This window comes from Apium graveolens, chromosome 1, assembly GCF_009905375.1.
Source record: "Apium graveolens cultivar Ventura chromosome 1, ASM990537v1, whole genome shotgun sequence".
NCBI classification, from domain to species: domain Eukaryota; kingdom Viridiplantae; phylum Streptophyta; class Magnoliopsida; order Apiales; family Apiaceae; genus Apium; species Apium graveolens.
In genome coordinates this window covers 164,076,251-164,101,333 of record NC_133647.1, presented here as the reverse complement: position 1 = coordinate 164,101,333, position 25,083 = coordinate 164,076,251, and the positions used below count along the sequence as shown (strand labels likewise).

Sequence of the window (25,083 nt, the reverse complement as noted above, 5' to 3'; positions counted from 1 at the left end):
GATTCCCATTGGATTATGTTTTATAGTTAAATTTGGTACGTTGATCTTATTAACACGAATCGTTGACTTGGTAGTAAATTCTATTGTATTCGGTTGAATTTAGAAGTGTCAATTTAATTATTTTATTATAATTTATGTATCTTTTGATAATTAAAAGCATTTATTTTTATAGGTAAATATCGTAAAACTACTGGTTGATTGTTAAAATAGCAAACTAAAGACATTTAATTTTTTCTAAATTTTTCATCATATCACTAAAATATATAAATCTGAATATCCTTACGGTTGGACCATTCATTAATATTTTTGAAAAAAATTAAAACATTAATAAGGGACTAAACACTATTAAGAAATACTAGTCAAACTACTAGTTGACTGTTAAAATAGCAAGACCAAATAAATTTATTTATTTCTAAATTTTTTATCATATCACTAATATATATAGATCCTAAAATCCTTACGATTGGATCATTCATAAATTATTTTGAAAAAATCATAAGATCAATATGGGACTAAACAATATCTGTATGACAAAAATTTAGTGAAAAAAATAAATATATTTGGTTTGCCTTTTTAATAGTCAAAGAGTAGTTTGACCAGTACTTCTAACTAGTGTTTAATCCCATATTGATGATTCGATATTTTTAAAAATATTAATGAATGATCCAACCGTACGGATTTCAAGATCTATATATTTTAGTGATATGACAAAAATTTTAAAAAAAATAAATATATTTGGTTTGCCTTTTTAATAGTCAAAGAGTAGTTTGACCAGTACTTCTAACTAGTGTTTAATCCCATATTGATATTTCGATATTTTTAAAAATATCAATGAATGATCCAACCGTACGGATGTCAAGATCTATATATTTTAGTGATATGACCAAAATTTTAGAAAAAAATAAATATATTTGGTTTGTTTTTTTAACAGTCAACTAGTAAATTGACTCGTACTTCTAACTAGTGTTTAATCCCATATTGATGATTCGATATTTTTAAAAATATTAATGAATGATCCAACCCTACGGATGTCAAAATCTGTATATTTTAGTGATATGACAAAAATTTTAGAAAAAAACAAATATATTAGGTTTAATTTTTTAACAATCAACTAGTAATTTGACCAGTACTTCTAACTAGTGTTAAATCCCATATTGATGATTCGATATTTTTAAAAATATTAATGAATGATCCAACCGTACGGATGTTAAGATCTATATATTTTAGTGTTATGACCAAAATTTTAGAAAAAAATAAATATATTTGGTTTGCTTTTTTAACAGTCAACTAGTAAATTGACCCGTACTCCTAACTAGTGTTTAATCCCATATTGATGATTCGATATTTTTAAAAATATTAATGAATGATCCAACCCTACGGATGTCAAGATCTGTATATTTTAGTGATATGACAAAAATTTTAGAAAAAACAAATATATTTGGTTTAATTTTTTAACAATCAACTAGTAATTTGACCAGTACTTCTAACTAGTGTTTAATCCCATATTGATGATTCGATATTTTTAAAAATATTAATGAATGATCCAACCGTACGGATGTTAAGATCTATATATTTTAGTGATATGACAAATTTTTTAGAAAAAAATAAATATAGTTGGTTTGCCTTTTTAATAGTCAAAGAGTAGTTTGACCAGTACTTCTAACTAGTGTTTAATCTCATTTTGATATTTCGATATTTTTAAAAATATCAATGAATGATCCAACCGTACGGATGTCAAGATCTATATATTTTAGTGATATGACCAAAATTTTAGAAAAAAATAAATATATTTGGTTTGTTTTTTTAACAGTCAACTAGTAAATTGACTCGTACTTCTAACTAGTGTTTAATCCCATATTGATGATTCGATATTTTTAAAAATATTAATGAATGATCCAACCCTACGGATGTCAAGATCTTTATATTTTAGTGATATGACAAAAATTTTAGAAAAAAACAAATATATTTGGTTTAATTTTTTAACAATCAACTAGTAATTTGACCAGTACTTCTAACTAGTGTTAAATCTCATATTGATGATTCGATATTTTTAAAAATATTAATGAATGACCCAACCGTACGGATGTTTAGATCTATATATTTTAGTGATATGACCAAAATTTTAGAAAAAAATAAATATATTTGGTTTGCTTTTTTAACAGTCAACTAGTAAATTGACCCGTACTTCTAACTAGTGTTTAATCCCATATTGATGATTCGATATTTTTAAAAATATTAATGAATGATCCAACCCTACGGATGTCAAGATCTGTATATTTTAGTGATATGACAAAAATTTTAGAAAAAAACAAATATATTTGGTTTAATTTTTTAACAATAAACTAGTAATTTGACCAGTACTTCTAACTAGTGTTTAATCCCATATTGATGATTCGATATTTTTAAAAATATTAATGAATGATCCAACCGTACGGATGTTAAGATCTATATATTTTAGTGATATGACAAATTGTTTAGAAAAAAATAAATATATTTGGTTTGCCTTTTTAATAGTCAAAGAGTAGTTTGACCAGTACTTCTAACTAGTGTTTAATCCCATATTGATATTTCGATATTTTTACAAATATTAATGAATGATCCAACCGTACGGATGTTAAGATCTATATATTTTAGTGATATGACCAAAATTTTAGAAATAAATAAATATATTTGGTTTGCTTTTTTAACAGTCAACTAGTAATTTGACCAGTACTTCTAACTAGTGTTAAATCTCATATTGATGATTCGATATTTTTAAAAATATTAATGAATGACCCAACCGTACGGATGTTTAGATCTATATATTTTAGTGATATGACCAAAATTTTAGAAAAAAATAAATATATTTGGTTTGCTTTTTTAACAGTCAACTAGTAAATTGACCCGTACTTCTAACTAGTGTTTAATCCCATATTGATGATTCGATATTTTTAAAAATATTAATGAATGATCCAACCCTACGGATGTCAAGATCTGTATATTTTAGTGATATGACAAAAATTTTAGAAAAAAACAAATATATTTGGTTTAATTTTTTAACAATAAACTAGTAATTTGACCAGTACTTCTAACTAGTGTTTAATCCCATATTGATGATTCGATATTTTTAAAAATATTAATGAATGATCCAACCGTACGGATGTTAAGATCTATATATTTTAGTGATATGACAAATTGTTTAGAAAAAAATAAATATATTTGGTTTGCCTTTTTAATAGTCAAAGAGTAGTTTGACTAGTACTTCTAACTAGTGTTTAATCCCATATTGATATTTCGATATTTTTACAAATATTAATGAATGATCCAACCGTACGGATGTTAAGATCTATATATTTTAGTGATATGACCAAAATTTTAGAAATAAATAAATATATTTGGTTTGCTTTTTTAACAGTCAACTAGTAAATTGACCCGTACTTCTTACTAGTGTTTAATCCCATATTGATGATTCGATATTTTTAAAAATATTAATGAATGATCCAACCGTACGGATGTTAAGATCTATATATTTTAGTGATATGACAAATTTTTTAGAAAAAAATAAATATAGTTGGTTTGCCTTTTTAATAGTCAAAGAGTAGTTTGACCAGTACTTCTAACTAGTGTTTAATCTCATTTTGATATTTCGATATTTTTAAAAATATCAATGAATGATCCAACCGTACGGATGTCAAGATCTATATATTTTAGTGATATGACCAAAATTTTAGAAAAAAATAAATATATTTGGTTTGTTTTTTTAACAGTCAACTAGTAAATTGACTCGTACTTCTAACTAGTGTTTAATCCCATATTGATGATTCGATATTTTTAAAAATATTAATGAATGATCCAACCCTACGGATGTCAAGATCTTTATATTTTAGTGATATGACAAAAATTTTAGAAAAAAACAAATATATTTGGTTTAATTTTTTAACAATCAACTAGTAATTTGACCAGTACTTCTAACTAGTGTTAAATCTCATATTGATGATTCGATATTTTTAAAAATATTAATGAATGACCCAACCGTACGGATGTTTAGATCTATATATTTTAGTGATATGACCAAAATTTTAGAAAAAAATAAATATATTTGGTTTGCTTTTTTAACAGTCAACTAGTAAATTGACCCGTACTTCTAACTAGTGTTTAATCCCATATTGATGATTCGATATTTTTAAAAATATTAATGAATGATCCAACCCTACGGATGTCAAGATCTGTATATTTTAGTGATATGACAAAAATTTTAGAAAAAAACAAATATATTTGGTTTAATTTTTTAACAATAAACTAGTAATTTGACCAGTACTTCTAACTAGTGTTTAATCCCATATTGATGATTCGATATTTTTAAAAATATTAATGAATGATCCAACCGTACGGATGTTAAGATCTATATATTTTAGTGATATGACAAATTGTTTAGAAAAAAATAAATATATTTGGTTTGCCTTTTTAATAGTCAAAGAGTAGTTTGACCAGTACTTCTAACTAGTGTTTAATCCCATATTGATATTTCGATATTTTTACAAATATTAATGAATGATCCAACCGTACGGATGTTAAGATCTATATATTTTAGTGATATGACCAAAATTTTAGAAATAAATAAATATATTTGGTTTGCTTTTTTAACAGTCAACTAGTAAATTGACCCGTACTTCTTACTAGTGTTTAATCCCATATTGATGATTCGATATTTTTAAAAATATTAATGAATGATTCAACCGTACGGATGTTAAGATCTATATATTTTAGTGATATGACCAAAATTTTAGAAAAAAATAAATATATTTTGTTTACTTTTTTAACAGTCAACTAGTAATTTGACTAGTACTTCTAACTAGTGTTTAATCCCATATTGATGATTCGATATTTTTAAAAATATTAATGAATGATCCAACCGTACGGATGTTAAGATCTATATATTTTAGTGATATGACAAATTTTTTAGAAAAAAATAAATATATTTGGTTTGCCTTTTTAATAGTCAAAGAGTAGTTTGACCCGTAATTCTAACTAGTGTTTAATCCCATATTGATGTTTCGATATTTTTAAAAATATCAATGAATGATCCAACCGTACGGATGTCAAAATCTATATATTTTAGTGATATGACAAAAATTTTAGAAAAAAATAAATATATTTGGTTTGCTTTTTTTACCGTCAACTAGTAAATTGACAAGTACTTCTAACTAGTGTTTAATCCCATATTGATGTTTCGATATTTTTAAAAATATTAATGAATGATCCAACCTTACGGATGTCAAAATAGTTAAAATTTATTTTGACAATTTTCATATTCGTATGGTTGGATTATAATTTAAAACAAATACAAAATAAATTGAAACTCAAACTATAATTATTAATTGAACGATAAATATGTAACTATCATAATAATCTTTTTTGCAAGAACTAAAATATAAATTTCGTGTAAATTTTATTCTATATTTTTTTTAGAAATTTTCCGCCATTTTTAAAAATAATTCGACCGAAATCGGTTGAATTTCGTAAAAAATTAGTTGACGGGAAAATTCCCTCCATTTTTTAGCAAGGCCAAATTCGACCGAATGCGGTTGAATTTAGGAGCACGCCTAAACTCAACCGTATACGGTTGTATATAAATATAGTTATATTTATTCGGTTGTAATTAGTAAGGCTAAATTTGACCGAATACGGTTGAATTTATACGGTTGTATTTAAATACGGTTGTATTTATTCTGTTGTAATTAATACTAAATTCGACCGCGTAAATACGACCGTATTTAAATACAACCGCATGCGGTTGTATTTAGCCGCACCTTTAATTTCAACCGAAAACGGTTGAATTTGATGTCGGTTGTATTTGTTCGGTTGTATTTAGCCTTGTTTTCTTGTAGTGAAATGGCCAGATTTGTTGTAGTGACTGTTATGTACTTGTAATATTTTTTTTAATTTTAAAGTAATTACAATTATTTTAAAAATATATATTTTGATTAATTTTTATTGTTGTATTGTTATTTTGAATAATTTTAATTGTTATATTATTTGCTAGCATTATTTTTGATAATTAGGATTGGGCACATTTCCGAAAAAGCTCTGGGCGAGACTCCCTTTTAAACCAATATATTTTAGGCCGTATTTTAAAAAAATGACCTTGAAAACCGTTCTGCAATCTGTATCAAATAATGACATTTGGGCGATATTTACATAGATTTTGATACCAAACTAAATAAGCCACCGAGTCAGTCAGGAAGCAAGAGTTTGTTAGTACATAATTCTACACACTTTTGCAATTCAATAGTTGAAAGCCCGCATCAATTCATAGTTTGTTATTTACCAATTTACTCCCAAGTTCCAAACTCTCCCTCTACTCTCTCCTCTCTCTCTCTGCTTCTTTCTTTTTTTATTGAAGCCAAGAACTGATGGAAGGAGCATGTAATGACAGTGGCGATGACGATGATCATCAACTATTGGGAAAAAGGACATATTAGTAATTGTAAATATTAGTAAGGATAGTTTAGTACTTTGACTTAAATTAGTTTGTTAGAAAGAGCGGGAAAGTTTGTTAGATTAGAAGTGAGTACATAATCTTTCTTGGTTGATGTTTTCTGGGCAAGCTTCATGTAAATACAATTTTCAGAGATAATGAATTTGAGAATTCTCTCGTTTAGTTGAAGATGAGCTTAATCTTACATGGTATCAGAGCTATACGGTGTTTTCGATCATTCCGCCATTAATATACTGGTTTGAAGCTTCGTTTTTCTTCGATTTCTTGCATTCTTCATCGTTTCTTGTGATTTTCTTTTATTCTTCATGAGAATTTGTATCAATATCAGATTATATTAGTGTTTTTCTGTTGATTCCTTGTTATAATTGTACATTTCATTTCATCTTCGAATCTGTTTCTATGGCTTCTTCGCAAAATGAAAATACGCAAAATGTAAATTTAGGTACAAATACGGCTATCAACTACAACGATCCTTATTTTCTTTCTTCGAGTGAAAACTCGAATTCTCAGCTAGGTCAGATTACGTTTTCTGGTAATAACTATGTGAACTGGAATCGTAGTGTTCAATTAGCACGTGGTGCTAAGAACAAGATAGGTTTTATTGATGGATCATTAGTTCGTCCTGCTGATGATTCTCTTGATCTTCAAAAATGGATACGTAATGATTACATGGTAACTGGATGGTTGTTATACTCAATTGATAAGTCTATTGCTGAGAGTTTTATTTTTACTCCATCTGCTAGAGCTTTGTGGCTAGAAATTCAGGAGAGATATGGTCATTCTAATGCTCCTCAGTTGTATGAGATTCATAAGTCTTTGATGTCTGTTGTTCAAGGAGGTGATTTAGTTGTTGAATATTACAATAAACTGAAGAAGGTATGGGATCAGTTACAGGTGCTTGAACCTTTGCCTGATTGTTCTTGTGGTGCATTGATTAAATGTTCTTGTGGATTTGTGAAGAAACTTAATGAAGCAGATCAGTTGAAGAAACTGATTCAGTTTGTTGCTGGTTTAAACAAGTCTTATGATCAAGCTAAGATTAATATCTTAAGCATGGATCCAATTCCAAATGTTAACAAGGTATATCATATGATTCAACAGATTGAGAAACAGAATTCAATTATTAATTCACAGTCTACTGAAATGAGTGCTTTGTTGAGTGTACATCAAAATTCTTGGAATCAAGGAAATACTGGTTTTGGTCAAGGAAATACCGGTTTTGGTTCTAAACCTAACCAGAATTGGAATCAAAGAGCAATTAAGGATCCTAGAAGAAATAAGGGAGATAGGTTTTGTGATTTTTGCAAGATGAAAGGGCACTTAAAGGATCAATGTTTTAAGCTGCAGGTTGGTTATCCTAATTGGTACAAAGGAAAGGTTTCTACTAATTCAGCCAGACCTGGTGTTCCTAAATTTGCTGCTAATGTTCGGGAAGTTTGTGATAGTCTTCTTGATGTACCTATTGAAGATAAAATCAATCAAATTACTTTTGGTGATAACAATGCAACTTTGTACAAGGAATTTTTGAAGTTCATGAATCAGAATCAGGCTGCTTCTGCTGATTCTTCTTCTGCATACAATTTTGCAGGTACTGTTTCAGCTTTTAATGTTTTATCTGAACTAGGGCTGAGCAAAACTGAACCGAAACGGAAAAACCGAACCGAACCGTGCTAATTCGGTTCGGTTCAGTCCTAATTTTTTCAGAAATTCGGACCGAATAGACCGAAATAAAATTCGGTTCGGTTCGGTTCTTTTAACAAATATTTCGGTCCGGACCGAATAGACCGAATAGACCAAATAGTAAAGGCTATATTTTCATATTATATACATTTTACATATATCTTAAAAATTATAATCATAATTTTTAATTTTTAATTATATTCATGGACTATTAGAACTCTACATAGCACAATACTTTAATTATATTTTAAATTTTATAATTTATTATTTAATTTTTAATGCAATTTTCTTTTTGAAAAAATTTTTGGTCTATTCGGTCCAAAACCGGACCGAACCGAATTATTTCGGTTCGGTTCGGTTCGGTCCGGTCCATAATATAACTTTGGTCCGGTTCGGTCCAAGAAAAATTGACTATTCGGTTTTTCGGTCTGTTCGGTTCGGTCCGGTTTTGGACCGCACCGACCGAATGCTCAGCCCTAATCTGAACAGTCTGATAGGAATGAGCATGTCTGGATTATTGATACTGGTGCCAGTGATCATATGTCAATTTCTTTAGATATTTTTTCAGATACTCATAAGATTGATCAGCCACTGCATATTGCCTTACCTGATGGTAGTATGAAATTGGTTGATACCATTGGATCTGTTGTCTTAACTCCCAATCTTACACTGTCAAATGTATTTTATGTTAGTTGGATTTTTATCGCAGCGGAGGCATGGTAAAGCACTTTTACACACATAAAATCCAAATAAAAGCATATAAATCGTGGTAAAAACATATGGATCGAATACTAACCTTTAATATGGGATCCAAAAGCAACAATCAGAGATCCTTAGCAGCTGTTCCTCAAACGTGAAGCACTCCACCGGTATCCACCAAGAAAACGACGTTAAGGAGGAGGAGGAGGTGGAGAGAATTAGGTTTTATAAAATTTTGGGGTTTGAATAAAAATAGGGTTTATAATAGTATATTTATAGGCAAAATTTTCAGCTGAAATTTTCCCATAAATATTATTATTATTATCTCATTTATTATTCTCATTAATAATTAAAACACCTTTTAATTATTAATCCTTTTTCTAAACACTTTAGAAATAATTCTCTCTCTTGATTTAATTTCCAAAAAATTAAATCCTTAATTAATAATATTAAGAACTTTTCTTAATTAATTTATAATCAATTAAATCTCATTTAATCAATTATTAAATTTGCCAATTAATTATTTATTGCACAAATAAACAATTATTAGCCATTATTAATTAATTCCTCCACCATTAAATCATTCTCTTTTTATGGTATGACCCTGTAGGTTCAATATTAAGCCGGTAGTAGAAATAAATAATAATAAAACTATTTCATCATTATTTATATAAATTTTCTAATTTATTAAATATGATTAATTAATTAATCACATTTATTCTACATCGTGAGGGATACTTCTCAGCATATCACGACTATCCGGATAATATGAATTCACTGCTTAGAATACCAAGAACCTATTCAGTGAATAGTTACCGTACAAAAAACTCCTTCTACCCTACAATGTCCCGATTAAATACAAGGCATGGATCTCGGGTCAAGCCTATCTAATTCAATCACTTTCTTACCATTTACTATGCTTAGTTCTATGCAAATTAGAAACTCCTTTCTAATTTCATTCACTCTGGCCAGAGATTCCTGAACTAGCATAAGTGGATCAGCCTTGAACATTCGCTTCCTTCACTGGAAGGGGTAGATCCTTTATTGATCATACACTATCTTCGTGTACAAATTTCTATACCCAGTAGAGCCCTAATAATTGTCCCTGAAGACTAAGAACTAAACCAAAGTATAGTTCAGTGTACACAAGATGACTATGATGACCTCAAGTCTAAGGATACTTGTACAACTATCACTATGTGAACAACTGCTGACACGTGAGTGAACTCCATCAGTTGTTCAGCTGTGCGAGTCATGTTCAGTGAACTTATTCTATAATAAGCACCTACATACTAGCTATAGTGTCACCACACAAATGTCTATGAGAACAGACATCCTTCATAATGAAGCAAGCATAGTATGTACCGATCTTTGCGGATTATTAATTACCAGTTAGAAATCCTATGATCAGGAACTATTTAAGTTTAGAGTTATCATATTTTAGGTCTCACTATTATGATCTCATCATAATCCATAAAAAGCTTTACTCTAAACTATGGTATATCTTATTTAAACACTTAAATAGATAGAGTCTGTAATAAAAACAAAAACAAGTCTTTTATTAATATTAATGAAATCAAAACAGATTACATAAAAAGTTATTCCTAAATCCTAATGCATGATTGGACTTAGGACATATTCCTTTCAATCTCCCACTTGTACTAAAGCCAATCACTCTGGTATCTAATACCCATCTTGTCTTTATGACGATCAAAGTGACTTTTATAAAGTAGCTTTGTGAGTGGGTCTGCTATGTTGTTACGTGTGTCAACTCTATTTTAATATAACATAAGAAATGTTATCGCGCTCCCACTAACCCTTTTGTAGATGCATGGTTCATCTACGTTTTTGATAAAATCAAACTCTTTCATTGTCTCATCAAAACTAATGTTCCATCTTTCGAGAAGCTAGCTTTAAACCACATATGGTTCGCATTTCATTTCCTTTGGAAAGAAAACCATCTGGCTATTTGCCAGATCTCATAGTCGAAGTAAGCATCAATCGCAAGCAAAATCCGAACTGATTATAACAGGGCTACAGGTAAAAGGCTTAATCAAAGCCAATCCATTACCTTTGTTTGAATTCTTTTTGCCACAAGCCTGGCCTTATAGGTCTCTACCTGGCCATCTGCTATAATCTATCTTTTGCATACCGTATACATAAATTCCATTCTGGATTTCATGGCACTATGCCATTTCTCTGAGTCAACACTACTCATAGCCTCATTATAGGTCACAGGGTCATTATCATCAATGATCGACAACTCATTGTCATTCTCAATGACAAGGCCATATTACCTCTCAGGTTGGCGAGACACTCTCCCTGACCTATGAATGGGCTGTTCCACAAAAGGTTGCTCAGTCAGAACAGATGTTTCCACTTGATCCGTAGCAGTTTGTGCTTCTTGAACTTCATCAAGTTCAATTTTGCTCCCACTGTTTTCTTCAAGGATAAACTCCTTTTCCAGGAAGGTAGAATGTCTGGAGACAAACATCCGATGATCGGTGTAAAAGTAATACCCTAAAGTCTCTTTAGGATATCCCACAAAACTACATTTTACGGATCGATATTCCAGCTTATCTGGGTCAACTTACTTGACATAAGCTGGACATCCCCAAATCTTAACGTGTTTAAGACTCGGTTTCCTTTCTTTCCATATCTCATACGGAGTTTGAGGAACAGATTTTGGAAGGCACCTTATTCATTAAATATGCTGAGGTTTCCAATGCATCACCCCATAGGAATACTGGAAGATTTGCATAGCTCATCATGGACCGAACTATGTCTAACAAGATCGATTTCTCCTTTCAGATACCAATCTGGAGGAGTCCAGTGGGAGACTATACCATTTACTTTGAGATAATCCAGAAACTCTCCATTCAAGTATTCACCACCTCGATCTAATCGAAGAATTATAATACTGTATTTGGTCTGTTTCTCCACTTCATACTTATTTAAAACAATAGTCTTGCCCGTAGGCATATATAAATGAAATGATTCTACATCTACAGCAGCATCTCTTGCTCCATTTCCCATCAGTAGAATCACCTCCTCTTCTTCAAGAGTCCTACTTCTCCTTAGTCCTTGCAATAAATTGCAGATTTGAGAACCACAGGAGGTATCTAATACCCAAGTAGAAATTTGATTTAATGACATATTCACTACTATCATGAACATACCTGAATCAGAAGTGGTAGTCTCACTACCCTTCTTCTTCATCAATTCTGCAAGGTAAACCTTGCAGTTCCTCTTCCAGTGCCCCACCTTGTTACAGTGAAAACAAACAACTTTGCTCTTGGGGTCTTCAGCTTTTGGTGGAACCGGCGTTTTCTCACCTACTTTTTTGTTCTTGGAAGGGTTCCTCTTCCTTTTCTTAGGATTGGAACCTTCACCAATTAGAAGAACAGAACTCTTCTTAGGGGAAAAATTTGATTCCGCAGTCTTCAACATGTTGTGGAGTTCAGGCAGGCTGACATCCAACTTATTCATGTGAAAGTTCACAATAAACTGTGAGAACGAACTCGGAAGCGATTGCAAGACCAGGTCTTGGCTCAGCTCCCCATCCATGGCAAAACCAAGTTGTCCAAGACGTTCAATCAAATTGATCATCTTAAGTACATGGTCATTCATAGATGATCCCTCAGACATCCTACAACCAAACAACTCCTTCGATATCTCATATCGAGCTGTCCTCCCTGCCACAACATACAACTCTTGTAGATGCATGAGGATAGTGTGAGCATCCATATGCTCATGTTGTTTCTGTAGCTCAATGTTCATGGAAGCTAGCATGATGCATTGAGCAACATTTGCATCATCTATCCACCTACGATACATAACATATTCATCATTATGTGCATCACTAGCAGGTTCAGTAGGCTTAGGTGAGTCAATCACGTATTCCAGCTTCTCAATCCTGAGAACAATTCTCAAGTTTCGAAGCCAGTTAGCATAATTAGGACCAGTCAATTTGTGAGCATCCAGTATGCTCCTGAGTGATAGTGCAGAAGACATAATGTATATTGTAAATCTGTAAATGATAAACACATAACAACACTTAGAAAATATTCTATATGAATCGGGTCTTTATTCATAAGTGGCTCCCACTAGTTTACCTAATTTATTCAACCCCCTACGTGAAAAATTAAGCATTCATAATGCTAGTGGGAATAGGGATCCTACATTCCATTACACAATCTCGGCTGTGGCACGAAACGCCATGTAATGTTCAATAGGCAGACAACTCTTGTCAATTACATCTAATGTTATTCCCTAATCAAACTTTAGCCTCTTGAATAATTGAGTCACGGCTGTGGCATGACAAACTCAATATTCTAAGTCAAGTCTAACCCAACATTCCGTACAATTGAATCAGTCCCCAAAGGCCCACGGTTGTGGCACGTAACGACCTTTAGATTCTTATTCAATGTACACATCTCTACATAATAGACAAGTATTTCTTATTTCGAAATCAAAGCCCTCGGCTGTAGCACGAACCGACAATGATTCAAAAATAAGAACTACTTTTCTATCATGTTGGAAGGCTATGACCGACACAAGCCCGTTGTGTCATTGGCCAATTACTACTTGATATTATTTGATTTTAGAGGGATTATATTACGTTACAATCATAATCATATTATAAAGAGATTCTTCCTTTTAAATTAAATATTTCAAATCAATAATCAATAATCAGATGATTCCCAGATCGGGTGGAGTATTGTCAAGAGGCGTCACTTAATAACCCTTTCTTATAGATAGAAATCTGTTGTTGACAGAATCATCCTTTCTCTCATATCGAAAATTCATATTCAATTACGTGTTTCATAAACACAAGAATCTCATGATTGTATTCATAATATTATTCTTAATGTTATGAAACAATTTCACTATACTAGGTTGTCTAACAAACGCCTTATGTTCATTTAAGTTCACCTAAATCTATCATCGCATGATAAACTAAACATATATCATATATATAAACATGAATAAACATCAAGGGAGGCATGTTATATCATCTAGCATATTAGTATAAGCATTATACATCTCTATGTATCACATGAAGCATTTAAAAGCAATTAAAACAGTCAAAAACAGCTTTAAAACACTTTATGAAATATAATCAGTTCAAAACTATTATATAAACTAAAATTTGATCACTCCATTAGATCCGTCTCGGAAAACCGAATCCAACGATATATTGCACGCCTAAAACGGAGTTACGAAACTCCCAGAAATCAAATTTAAAAATAACAGACGAGCTGTAACGCATTACAGGAACGCGTTACAAGCCCTGTAACGCATTCCGATGATGCGTTACAACCCTTTTAAGCCATTAAAAGGTGTAACGCATTCCGTGAATGCGCCACAGGGTGTAACGCATTCCCGGAATGCGCGACACCCCTTTCCCTTCTCTTCCAGCAACCGACAACAGCTTCTACCGTACCTGTTCCTTTTTTTTTCTCGAACGCCGTGCTCAACAACAACATCAGTGCTTGTCTGACTTCTTTCTTTCCGTGCCATTCAATAACAGCACATATAACAAAATAGAAGCACACACAATATATATATATACAACAGATTATATATATACATATATTTTATTACGAATTTAATTAAAACAACTTCAAAAATTCATAATAAAAAATCTATACATCATAAAATTATGAAAAAAATACCCAGACGATCTACAACACTTTTAGAACCCAGATCAATATTCAAAATTATTCTGAGAAACGATTTCTCATCAGACAAAATTAATCCATGATATAACTTGTAAAAATCATAATTAATTCATACAAGCACATAAAATTCTGAAATTTTTACCACGGATCTATATGCATACAACCTATGCTCTGATACCAAAGTTGGATTTTAATTGCAGCGGAGGCATGGTAAAGCACTTTTACACACATAAAATCCAAATAAAAACATATAAATCGTGGTAAAAACATATGGATCAAATACTAACCTATAATATGCGATCCAAAAGCAACGATGGGAGATCCTTAGCAGCTGCTCCTCAAACGTGAAGCACTCCACCGGTATCCACCAAGAAAATGACGTTAAGGAGGAGGAGGAGGTGGAGAGAATTAGGTTTTATAAAATTTTGGGGTTTGAATAAAAATAGGGTTTATAATAGTATATTTATAGGCAAATTTTCAGCTGAAATTTTCCCATAAATATTATTATTATTATCCCATTTATTATTCTCATTAATAATTAAAACACCTTTTAATTATTAATCCTTTTTCTAAACACTTTAGAAATAATTATCTCTCTTGATTTAATTTCCAAAAAATTAAATTCTTAATTAATAATATTAAGAACTTTTCTTAATTAATTTATAATCAATTAAATCTCATTTAATCAATTATTAAATTTTCCAATTATTTATTTATTTCACAAATAAATAATTATTAGCCATTATTAATTAATTCCTCCACCATTAAATCATTCTTTTTTTATGGTGTGACCCTGTAGGTTCAATATTAAGCCGGTAGTAGAAATAAATAATAATAAAACTATTTTATCATTATTTATATAAATTCTCTAATTTATTAAATATGATTAATTAATTAATCACATTTATTCTACATCGTGAGGGATACTTCTCAGCATATCGCGACTATCCGGATAATATGAATTCACTGCTTAGAATACCAAGAACCTATTCAGTGAATAGTTACCGTACAAAAAACTTCTTCTACCCTACAATGTCCCGATTAAATACAAGGCATGGATCTCGTGTCAAGCCTATCTAATTCAATCACATGCTTACCATTTACTATGCTTAGTTCTATACAAATTAGAAACTCCTTTCTAATTTCATTCACTCTGGCCAGAGATTCCTGAACTAGCATAAGTGGATCAGCCTTGAACATTCGCTTCCTTCACTGGAAGGGGTAGATCCTTTATTGATCATACACTATCTTCGTGTACAAATTTCTATACCCAGTAGAGCCCTAATAATTGTCCCTGGAGACTAAGAACTAAACCAAAGTATAGTTCAGTGTACACAAGATGACTATGATGACCTCAAGTCTAAGGATACTTGTACAACTATCACTATGTGAAGAACTGCTGACACGTGAGTGAACTCCATCAGTTGTTCAGCTGTGCGAGTCATGTTCAATGAACTTATTCTATAATAAGCACCTACATACTAGCTATAGTGTCACCACACAAATGTTTATGAGAACAGACATCCTTCATAATGAAGCAAGCATAGTATGTACCGATCTTTGCGGATTATTAATTACCAGTTAGTAATCCTATGATCAGGAACTATTTCAGTTTAGAGTTATCATCTTTTAGGTCTCGCTATTATGATCTCATCATAATCCATAAAAAGCTTTACTCTAAACTATGGTATATCTTATTTAAACACTTAAATAGATAGAGCCCGTAATAAAAACAAAACAAGTCTTTTATTAATATCAATGAAATCAAAACAGATTACATAAAAAGTTATTTCTAAATCATAATGCATGATTGGACTTAGGACATATTCCTTTCAATGTTCCAGAGTTCAAACATAATTTGCTATCTGTTGCTCAATTGCTTGTTCAACATCAGCTTGTTGCTAATTTCCAGCCTAATTCTTGTTCTTTCCAGGACCCTTCAACTAATGCCATCAAAGCTATGGGCATCAGACATGGGGGTCTTTACAAACTTTTAACACATGTTTCTACTAGTACTCTTCCTCTGAAGCATTATGTTTCTTCTGCTTCACTTGTTTCCTCTACTGCAGTAAACAATTCTGTTATGCAGTGTTCTATTTCATTTGATACTTTTCATGCTAGATTTGGTCATATGTCAATGACAAAGTTTAAGCATTTGTCTGGTGTATCCTCAAAGAATATTATATCTGATTTCAATTGTCAAGCTTGTGTGTTGGCAAAATCTCATAAATTGCCATTTGATATTTCAACTTCTTTAGCTTCTAAAATTTTTGAGTTGGTTCATATAGATTTATGGGGTCCATACAGAACTCCTTCTTTATCAGGTGCTACATATTTTTTAACCATCTTGGATGATCATTTCCAGAACTACATGGACTCATTTAGTTCATAATAAGACTCAAGTTCCTCATATATTGACTGCTTTCCTTTCTTATGTTGAGAATCAATTTTCAACTACAGTCAAAATGATAAGGACTGACAATAGAACAAAATTTTTTCAAGAATATTGTCATACTCTTTTTGCGTCTAAAGGAATTATTCATCAGAAATCTGTTCCTCATAATCCTCAACAAAATGGCAAAATTGAAAAGACGCATAGACATTTATTAGAAACTGCTAGGGCTCTTAGACTTCATGCTAATCTTCGTATCAAATTTTGGGGAGATTGTGTTTTATCTGCTACATATCTTATCAATCTAATGCCTAGTTCAGTTCTGTCTTGGAAATCTCCTTATCAAATTCTTTTGCAACAGTATCCTGATTATTCCAGACTAAAAGTTCTTGGATGTCTTTGTTACTCTACAAATAAGACATCTGATAAGCTTGCTTCAAGGGCATTCAGGTGTGTTTTTATAGGATATCCTTATGCACAGAAAGCATACAAGTTATATGATTTGGATAATCATAAAGTGATCATTAGCAGAGATGTTACTTTTCAGGAAAATATTTTTCCTTTTAAACAATCATCCATTTCTCCAGTTGTTTCTCCATCTGTTCAGTTAGATTTTTCTACTGAATCTTCAGATATTCCTTCATTTTCTATGAATCACAATGTTGATAACAATGTTACTGATAATACTGTTGACGATGATTCTTTAAATCAAATTTTTGAATCCTCAGATGCTTATATTCAATCTGATAATATCATTTCTGATTATATTGCTTCTTCATCCATTGTTTCTTTAAGAAAGTCATCTAGATCTATTCAGATTCCTGAGAAGTACACTGATTATGTTCTTTCAAACACATCAAAAGCCTTTTGTTCTCAAGCTTTTAACGTGTTTGCTGATACACAATTGACTTCTTTTAGTACAGCTTATTTGGCTACTCTTGCTAAAGTTCTGTCAATTCATGAACCTACTTCATATGCTCAAGCTCAACTTGATCAAAATTGGGTAGATGCTATGCAAACATACTTGGCACTTGGTTCCATTGCCTCCTAGCAAAGTTGCTATTGGCTGCAAATGGGTGTACAAGGCAAAGTTTAATCCTGATGGTTCTTTAAATAAATGCAAGGCTAGATTGGTTGCTAGAGGTGATAGGCAGATTAAAGGAAAAGATTATAAATATACTTTTAGCCCTGTTGCCAGGTTCACTACTGTAAGGGTTTTAATAACTATTGCTGCTCCTAAAGATTGGCCTATTCATTAGCTTGATATAAACAATGGTGTTTTGCATGGTTTTATTGATGAATAATTGTATATGCAACCTCCACCTGGTTATACAGTTCCTTCTGGCATGGTTTATCAGCTTAGAAGATCTTTATATGGCCTTAGACAATCTGCCAGGCAATGGAATGTCGAATTGACTAAACATTTGATAGAAAGAGGTTTTCTGCAGTCCACTCGGGATTATTCTTTATTTGTCAAGAATCACACAAATGGTGATTTTACTGCTGTGGTGGCATATGTGGATGATTTGTTAGTGACAGGAAATTCTCTATCCAATATTCAATCTGTCAAGGATGACCTTCATAAGGCTTTCACTATTAAGGACCTTGGTTCTTTATCATATTTTTTGGGCATAGGGGTGTCAAGTACTGCATCTGGAATTCTTCTCAACAAAAGGAAGTACATTTTCGATCTATTAAAAGATACATGTTTGGAATCCTGTAATCCAGTTGTTACACCTTTCCCTTCCAATTTGCATTTGAGTACTACAGATGGTCCTTTGTTACCTGATCCTGAATCTTACAGAAGAATTGTTGGCAAGTTGTTGTATCTCAATATGACAAGACCAGATATTTCACATTTTGTTCAACAACTAAGTCAATTTCTCAATACTCCTCCTGTTACACATTTTCAAGCAGCTTTACATGTTCTTAAGTATCTCAAGGGTACTATTAACATGGGTTTATTCTATTCTTCTCAGAATGAGATGATTATGTCAACTTATTGTGACTCAGATTGGGGTACTTGCACTTTTTCTGCTAAATCCTTGTCTGGCTATGCAGTTTTTCTTGGTAATTCCTTGATATCTTGGAAAACCAAGAAACAGAAAACAACTTCTAAGAGTACTTGTGAAGCAGAGTATAGAAGTATGAGTTACGCTACAAGTGAGATTATCTGGTTACATGGTTTACTTGTTGACGTGCATATTAATGTTCCTCTTCGAGTTGATTTGTTTTGTGATAATACTGCAGCAAAGTACATTGCTGAAAATCAGGTTTTTCAGGAAAGGACTAAACATCTAAGGGTTGATTGTCACTTGATTAGGGATTATGTAGTCAATAATTTCATCAAGATCCATCATGTTCAGTCTTATCTTCAAAATCTCTTCCTTCTACAAAACTGCAGTTTCTTGCTTCCAAGCTTGGTCTTGCTGTTCATTCCTCAAGTCCAGCTTGAGAGGGGGATATTGGGAAAAAGGACATATTAGTAATTGTAAATATTAGTAAGGATAGTTTAGTACTTTCACTTAAATTAGTTTGTTAGAAAGAGCAGGAAAGTTTGTTAGATTAGAAGTGAGTATATAATCTTTCTTGGTTGATGTTTTCTGGGTAAGCTTCTTGTAAATACAATTTTCAGAGATAATGAATTTGAGAATTCTCTCGTTTAGTTGAAGATGAGCTTAATCCTACATCAACTCCAAGTTTTCGATGATGAGCCTGAGCCTAAATTCGATGTTCGTGATATGTCCATTCACGAGGCCGTCCTTAAGGTGCAATTTCAATCTTCATTATTCTTGTACTTACACACACACGTAATTGCACTTAATTTTTGTGCAATATTCGTGATATATTTGTTTCGTATAATCTTTACCTAACACCAAATTCTGTGTGTGTACTCTGTATTTATCTGTTAGTGTATGTGTGTGTGATCTTGCTTTATTCTGTTTATATAAACAACACAAGTTTTCAAGAAATTGGGTTTATGTATTTGAGGTGGGTGTATAATTGAACTTCCGATTATAGTGATTTACTAAACTTGTTTGATACGTTAGGATGTTACGTTAGGATGTGGAATTTAATTTAAAAACATTGAATAACTAATCGGGAATAAATGCGTGCAATTGTATTTATATTCCTACAAATTTGTAATTTCCGGATTGATCCTGTTCTTGGTTTGGAAATACGGAATTCTGATGTTTCTATCGTAAATGCACCTTTTTATGGGGTCCCTAGATGTTATCACCGCGAGAATTATGTGTTTGTTAGAGGTAGACAAACTATTTTTGTTAGGGTAGAAATAATATTATAACTTGAATACTCGATCTTTTACCAGAACTTATATATAGCCAAACAAGAATATCAATGAAACTTATAGGGCCGCCATTAAGCAGCATCAGGATGACTATATTAAAGACAAAGTAAGGCATTTTCTTGGCCAAATAAAGTAAGGCATTTTACTGCTTTAGCTTTTAAAATATCAATGTAAGTGTATCTTAGCTACTGCAAACATACTGCAGTGAGCATGGTTTAATTGCTGACCTTTATTTAGAATTAGAAAACTTCATGATAGAAATGAAATGCAATTTTTTTGTTGAATGATTTTGTGTCCAACTAAGTTTATAAGATATATAATCACATGTTCAGGTTGTGGTTGATGTTCGTTGTGGAACAGGGATTCTTTCTATATTTTGTGCCCCTGCCGGTGCTAGACGAGTAAGAACTTCTGTTTCTATTTTTCATTAAGCTGCTCTGTTGATCTATTCACACATACGCACACAATGCACCTGCACATGTACATTAACTATAAAGATGAGTAGTAAACTACTGTAACTTTAGCACATACATAATTAGAGTCATCGTTGAAGTTGGGACGCAATAATCTAAGTAACGTATATCTGAGGAAAACCAGTTTTAGCCATATCTACATAAATAATATATTTCCTGCATGAAATGTTTTACACATATATGCAGTGGAAGCCACTGAAATCGCAGTGCAGGTAATTTATAGCATGATTTTTTTTATTGGTTAAAAAGATGCTACACTGTTCAAGTGTATCATGTATTCTGATATTTAAAATTTTGTTTAGTTTCATCCTTTTTTCTAAATAACTACTTTTTCTGTTGCTATAAATTCATTCTTTCTAATATACCTTCTGATACAGCTTTACATGCTTGTTAAGGATTTTAGCATCTAGTATAAAATTGGTGGACAATAAATCGTAAAGTGGTAAATGTGCCCACATCTCATATCTATTAAAACTGAATATAGAAGATCACACACACTTCATGTATCTATAGATTTTATCAATACTAGTAGTCACGGGTCTCGATATATTGGAGCTTTCACATATGAGTACATGACAGTTTGTTGGTTTCATGATTACATATTGTTTACTGTATATTCCTGTTTTACGGGTCTCGATATATTGGAGCTTTCGCATTAATGATTGGTCTCTGTTTGACGGTCACTGTTTTACGTGGATTTGTGGAGGTTGACTTTTCAGTGATAAGTTTATTAACTCTTTGTGCTAGAGCAAATTACTAAGATTTATTACTGAAATATATAGTTTTTTTAATTACTATCGCAACTGCAGGATGTTGAAATTAATGAAAAGGCTGATGTTATAGTTTCAGATTGGATGGATCAGTTACTCATCTATGATTATGAGGTTATTTTCTCATTATGAGATACAAATTGAAGTTGTTTTCTGTATCATGTCTAGCTTCAGTTTACAGTCTCGTTGTTTATGTCCTGCATTGGCTACTTTGCAGAACATGTTGGGGAGCATCCTTACAGCCAGGGATCGCCTGCTAAAACCTGGTGGTCTTATTATTCCTTCAAGGGCAACGGTATGTATGCGTTTAGTTTAGCATCCTATGACATGGAACACTAACTTTTTAAGAAAGTTTTTAAAGAACCCTTGAATAATATCTCTTACTACTAATAAGTAGTAAGAGATATAAGTAAAGCTATTTTAACATTATTCAACTTGCTAAACCTCAAACCAGAGTTGATCCCTTGTAGCTGAAATTGGACTTTTGAATGATTTCATTTAAACCACAATCAATGTTGATTGTATCTTGCTTTGTCTGCAGCTGTACATAGCTCCTGTCACGCTCCCTGACAGATACAGTGAGAAAATTGATTTCTGGCACAATGTCTATGGAATTGATAGTGAGTGTATGAAATTACCTATAATAAATCACAATTTCCTGTTTATTAAATGAATTAGTAATATCTGTCATTAGCAGTATTTCAGTAGGTATATCAAGTATAACTAATTTCAGTCATGCTTGAGTTGTCATATCAATGGTTTAGTATTCCGTAATATTTTTCTGAGACTTTGACCTTGTATAGAGTTAGGCTTCTACTTTGATCAACATAATAATAGATTTTGAAAAGTGCCCTCTGTGTATTTTTTCTCCTGGTTTGCATTTTCTAATTGATAAAAACTGTTTTTTTAGTCCTCTAAACATTGACTTGGAAACCTTTTGTGTGTTGTAGTGTCTGCTATGGTACCTTGGGCGATACAAGATGCGTATGAAGACCCTTGTGTGGAGACAATTACGAGTGAAAATCTTTTAGCTCTGCCACAAGTGGTTTGTCCTTTCACTTCAAGATCCATAGTGTGGATATCATAGAATTGCAGTCCATAAGATGTTTCCTAGAGATATAAAGCTATGTACAATCAATTTTACCTGCTATGATAGATTTCCTTTTATTTTGATGCAGGTAAAGCATGTGGACTGCTACACCATTTGTATTCAGGAGCTAAAAATGTTTACATCAAGCTTCAATTTTCAGTCGCTGGCTCGAGGTAATAGAATTTTCCTCCCTAATTGCTGATATTTTATATGTTCCACTTATCTCATATACTATAGGTCCTGTGATCATGTCAATCTTTTTGAGCAAAAATATGTATCACAAGCCTGAATCAAGTATCTTAGAAAGCGGATAGTTATATCAGGATGGCTTGTTCCGTTCTCATGAAAGCTGACAGTTGATCATGTGTAATTCACATATACTATTCACAGAATTTGCGGTTTTAATGCATATATTCTGTAGTCTTATGTTGAACTAAACAACTATCTTAAATTTCATTTCCAGCTCCATTTCATGGATTTGCTTTCTGGTTCAATGTCGAATTTAGTGTCCCTGTTACATCCCCTGCTGATTCTAATACACCACCCACGCAGTCTACAAGCAATCATCCTACTATAAGTGGTCAAAAGAGAAAGCGTGATGATATGAATGAAGCAATTGTTCTGTCAACAGCACCTGACAAGCCGCGTACACACTGGGAACAAGTATGAGTATAATAATTTTTTCAGTATGTTGCTACCTTTTACTTTCATTACTCTTCAATAACACCATGCTTAAGCTTCTCCACAGCTGAACTTAATACTATTTAATTTAGGAAACAGGCGTTCTTATGATTTTCCAGAACTAGCATTGTCTAAAGATAGCTTCTTCTGCAAGTTGATTATTAGTGTTGTTTCTTTGACATTATTATGCAGTGGACGCAAGTCACAAGCTAAGAAGGGAACCATGCCTGTTGGGCTGTGTAGTCCTAATACAAGTTGGTCTGTAAGGCCATGTTTGTTTCATGGGATTGTAATCCCGGGATAATAATTCGGATATAACTAATCCCATCAAAATTAGTTGGACTAAATAATCATATCCTATGTTTATTTGGAAGAATTAAGTGTAGGATTGGACTATAATCCTTTAAAATTTTATTCTATGTTTTTTTGAGGGATAGTCCTAGGGATAGGAATATAATCCTTCAAAAATTTTCAATCCTGGATATATTTCACATGGGATTACAACGAGGGGATTATAATCCACTTGTAAGAGGGGATAAAACAGTACCTCCTCCCACCAAGTATTAGAGGGGATTATAGTCATATACTCTACTCCAACAAAACAAACGGGATAGGATAATTTAAGGGATTATAATTCTTGGATAACCCTTCACTAATGTATTACAAAACAAAGTCTTTAATTTACTTCATCCTCTATCCATAAACTTGCATATAGGATGCATTAGTACTCCATAACTACATCAGCATCAATCCTTAAACTTGTGAAGCAATATTTAGCATCATATCTATCTCCTTTTTGGATCCCATATAATAGATAGAGAACTCTTGTAGACATTCTCCTGGGACAAACTTCTCGTGCCCCAGACTTACTTTTGGGGAAATATTGTGCTGCAGATTCAGGGATATACATCGCAGGCTCACAGTTCCTCTTTAATTCATATATTAGGAATTAGATATTTGCAAAAGCCCTTTCCTAAATGTCAACAATCCTCTCTCATGAGTAATTAAGGATGTTGGTACCCAATTGTCAAACAATTTGATCGGAATAACATCTTAATTAAGATATTTTCATGTGTTGTATTATTTTCATATACTTCTTGATTCAGAACTAAATAGCTTCATTTCCTTGTTATGTATTAAGTGAAGTTTTGTTTCTGAGTATTGATGTATACTTGCAGATGCTCGTCTACTTGTACAATCCAATAGATGTTGAACAAGGTCAACAGATTGAAGGTTCCGTGACATTGACACCTAACCAAGAAGATGGTCCCAATGTGCACATCCGTCTTGTATACAAGTGAGAAAAAGGCACTTCTTTTCTTTTGTCCTACATATGTTGGATTTCTTATTCCTAAAGTTGCTATATTCTTACATAGAGATTTGCTACTGCAGATTAGGTGACCGTTCCTATGTGAGAGAAGCTGTAATGCGCTGATTTGATTCTGGCTTTACGCACAAATTCGTTCTAACCTCTTAACTGATAAACAAATCCATATTTGAAGTTTCAAGTTTCTGTTCTGAAGTAAACTGAGATAAATACTCATGCGGCTCTAATGGATACTCTTCGTATTTCGTATGACCTATACTGTCCATACATTGATCTGTTTGTATCATTTGTTTGCTGAGCACTCTGTATATAGGTAGTCTAGCATTCCATTGTTTAGGTATAACTATATAAATTCTTAGCAACTGCTACAAATACTTCAGCAGTGTGTAAATTTAAAAGCAACCCTGTAAACATTAGAACCGGCAGGCACCATCAGTCCAAGACCATCAGTCTGGTCTCGGGTCCTCAAAATGACGAAAAAGAAAAAAGTCGAGTTTAG

General features: G+C 32.1%; 2 protein-coding genes across 2 annotated transcripts; both read left to right on the top strand.

Annotated features, from left to right (window-relative positions):
• The first annotated feature begins 17,006 nt into the window (after positions 1-17,006).
• On the top strand, positions 17,007-17,984 carry LOC141709984 (uncharacterized). Its single transcript, XM_074513029.1, has one exon. The coding sequence runs from the start codon at positions 17,007-17,009 to the stop codon at positions 17,982-17,984; it is 978 nt and encodes a 325-aa protein (XP_074369130.1).
• A 3,390-nt stretch (positions 17,985-21,374) lies between these two features.
• Positions 21,375-24,818, top strand: LOC141709953 (putative protein arginine N-methyltransferase 6). The gene is made up of 9 exons (XM_074513028.1): positions 21,375-21,422; positions 21,526-21,600; positions 21,704-21,781; positions 22,028-22,106; positions 22,437-22,531; positions 22,665-22,749; positions 23,040-23,239; positions 24,436-24,554; positions 24,650-24,818. Exons 1-9 carry the CDS (start codon positions 21,375-21,377, stop codon positions 24,690-24,692), a joined length of 822 nt encoding a protein of 273 aa, XP_074369129.1. The 3' UTR covers positions 24,693-24,818.
• The last annotated feature ends 265 nt before the right edge of the window (positions 24,819-25,083 follow it).

Coding starts and splice junctions, on each gene's coding strand:
- LOC141709984 (XM_074513029.1), top strand. CDS start 17,007: ATGATAAGGACTGACAATAGAACAAAATTTTTTCAAGAATATTGTCAT.
- LOC141709953 (XM_074513028.1), top strand. CDS start 21,375: ATGATTGGTCTCTGTTTGACGGTCACTGTTTTACGTGGATTTGTGGAG. Junction 22,532..22,664: donor TTTTAGCTCTGCCACAAGTG/GTTTGTCCTTTC, acceptor ATTTTGATGCAG/GTAAAGCATGTGGACTGCTA. Junction 24,555..24,649: donor CACATCCGTCTTGTATACAA/GTGAGAAAAAGG, acceptor TTGCTACTGCAG/ATTAGGTGACCGTTCCTATG.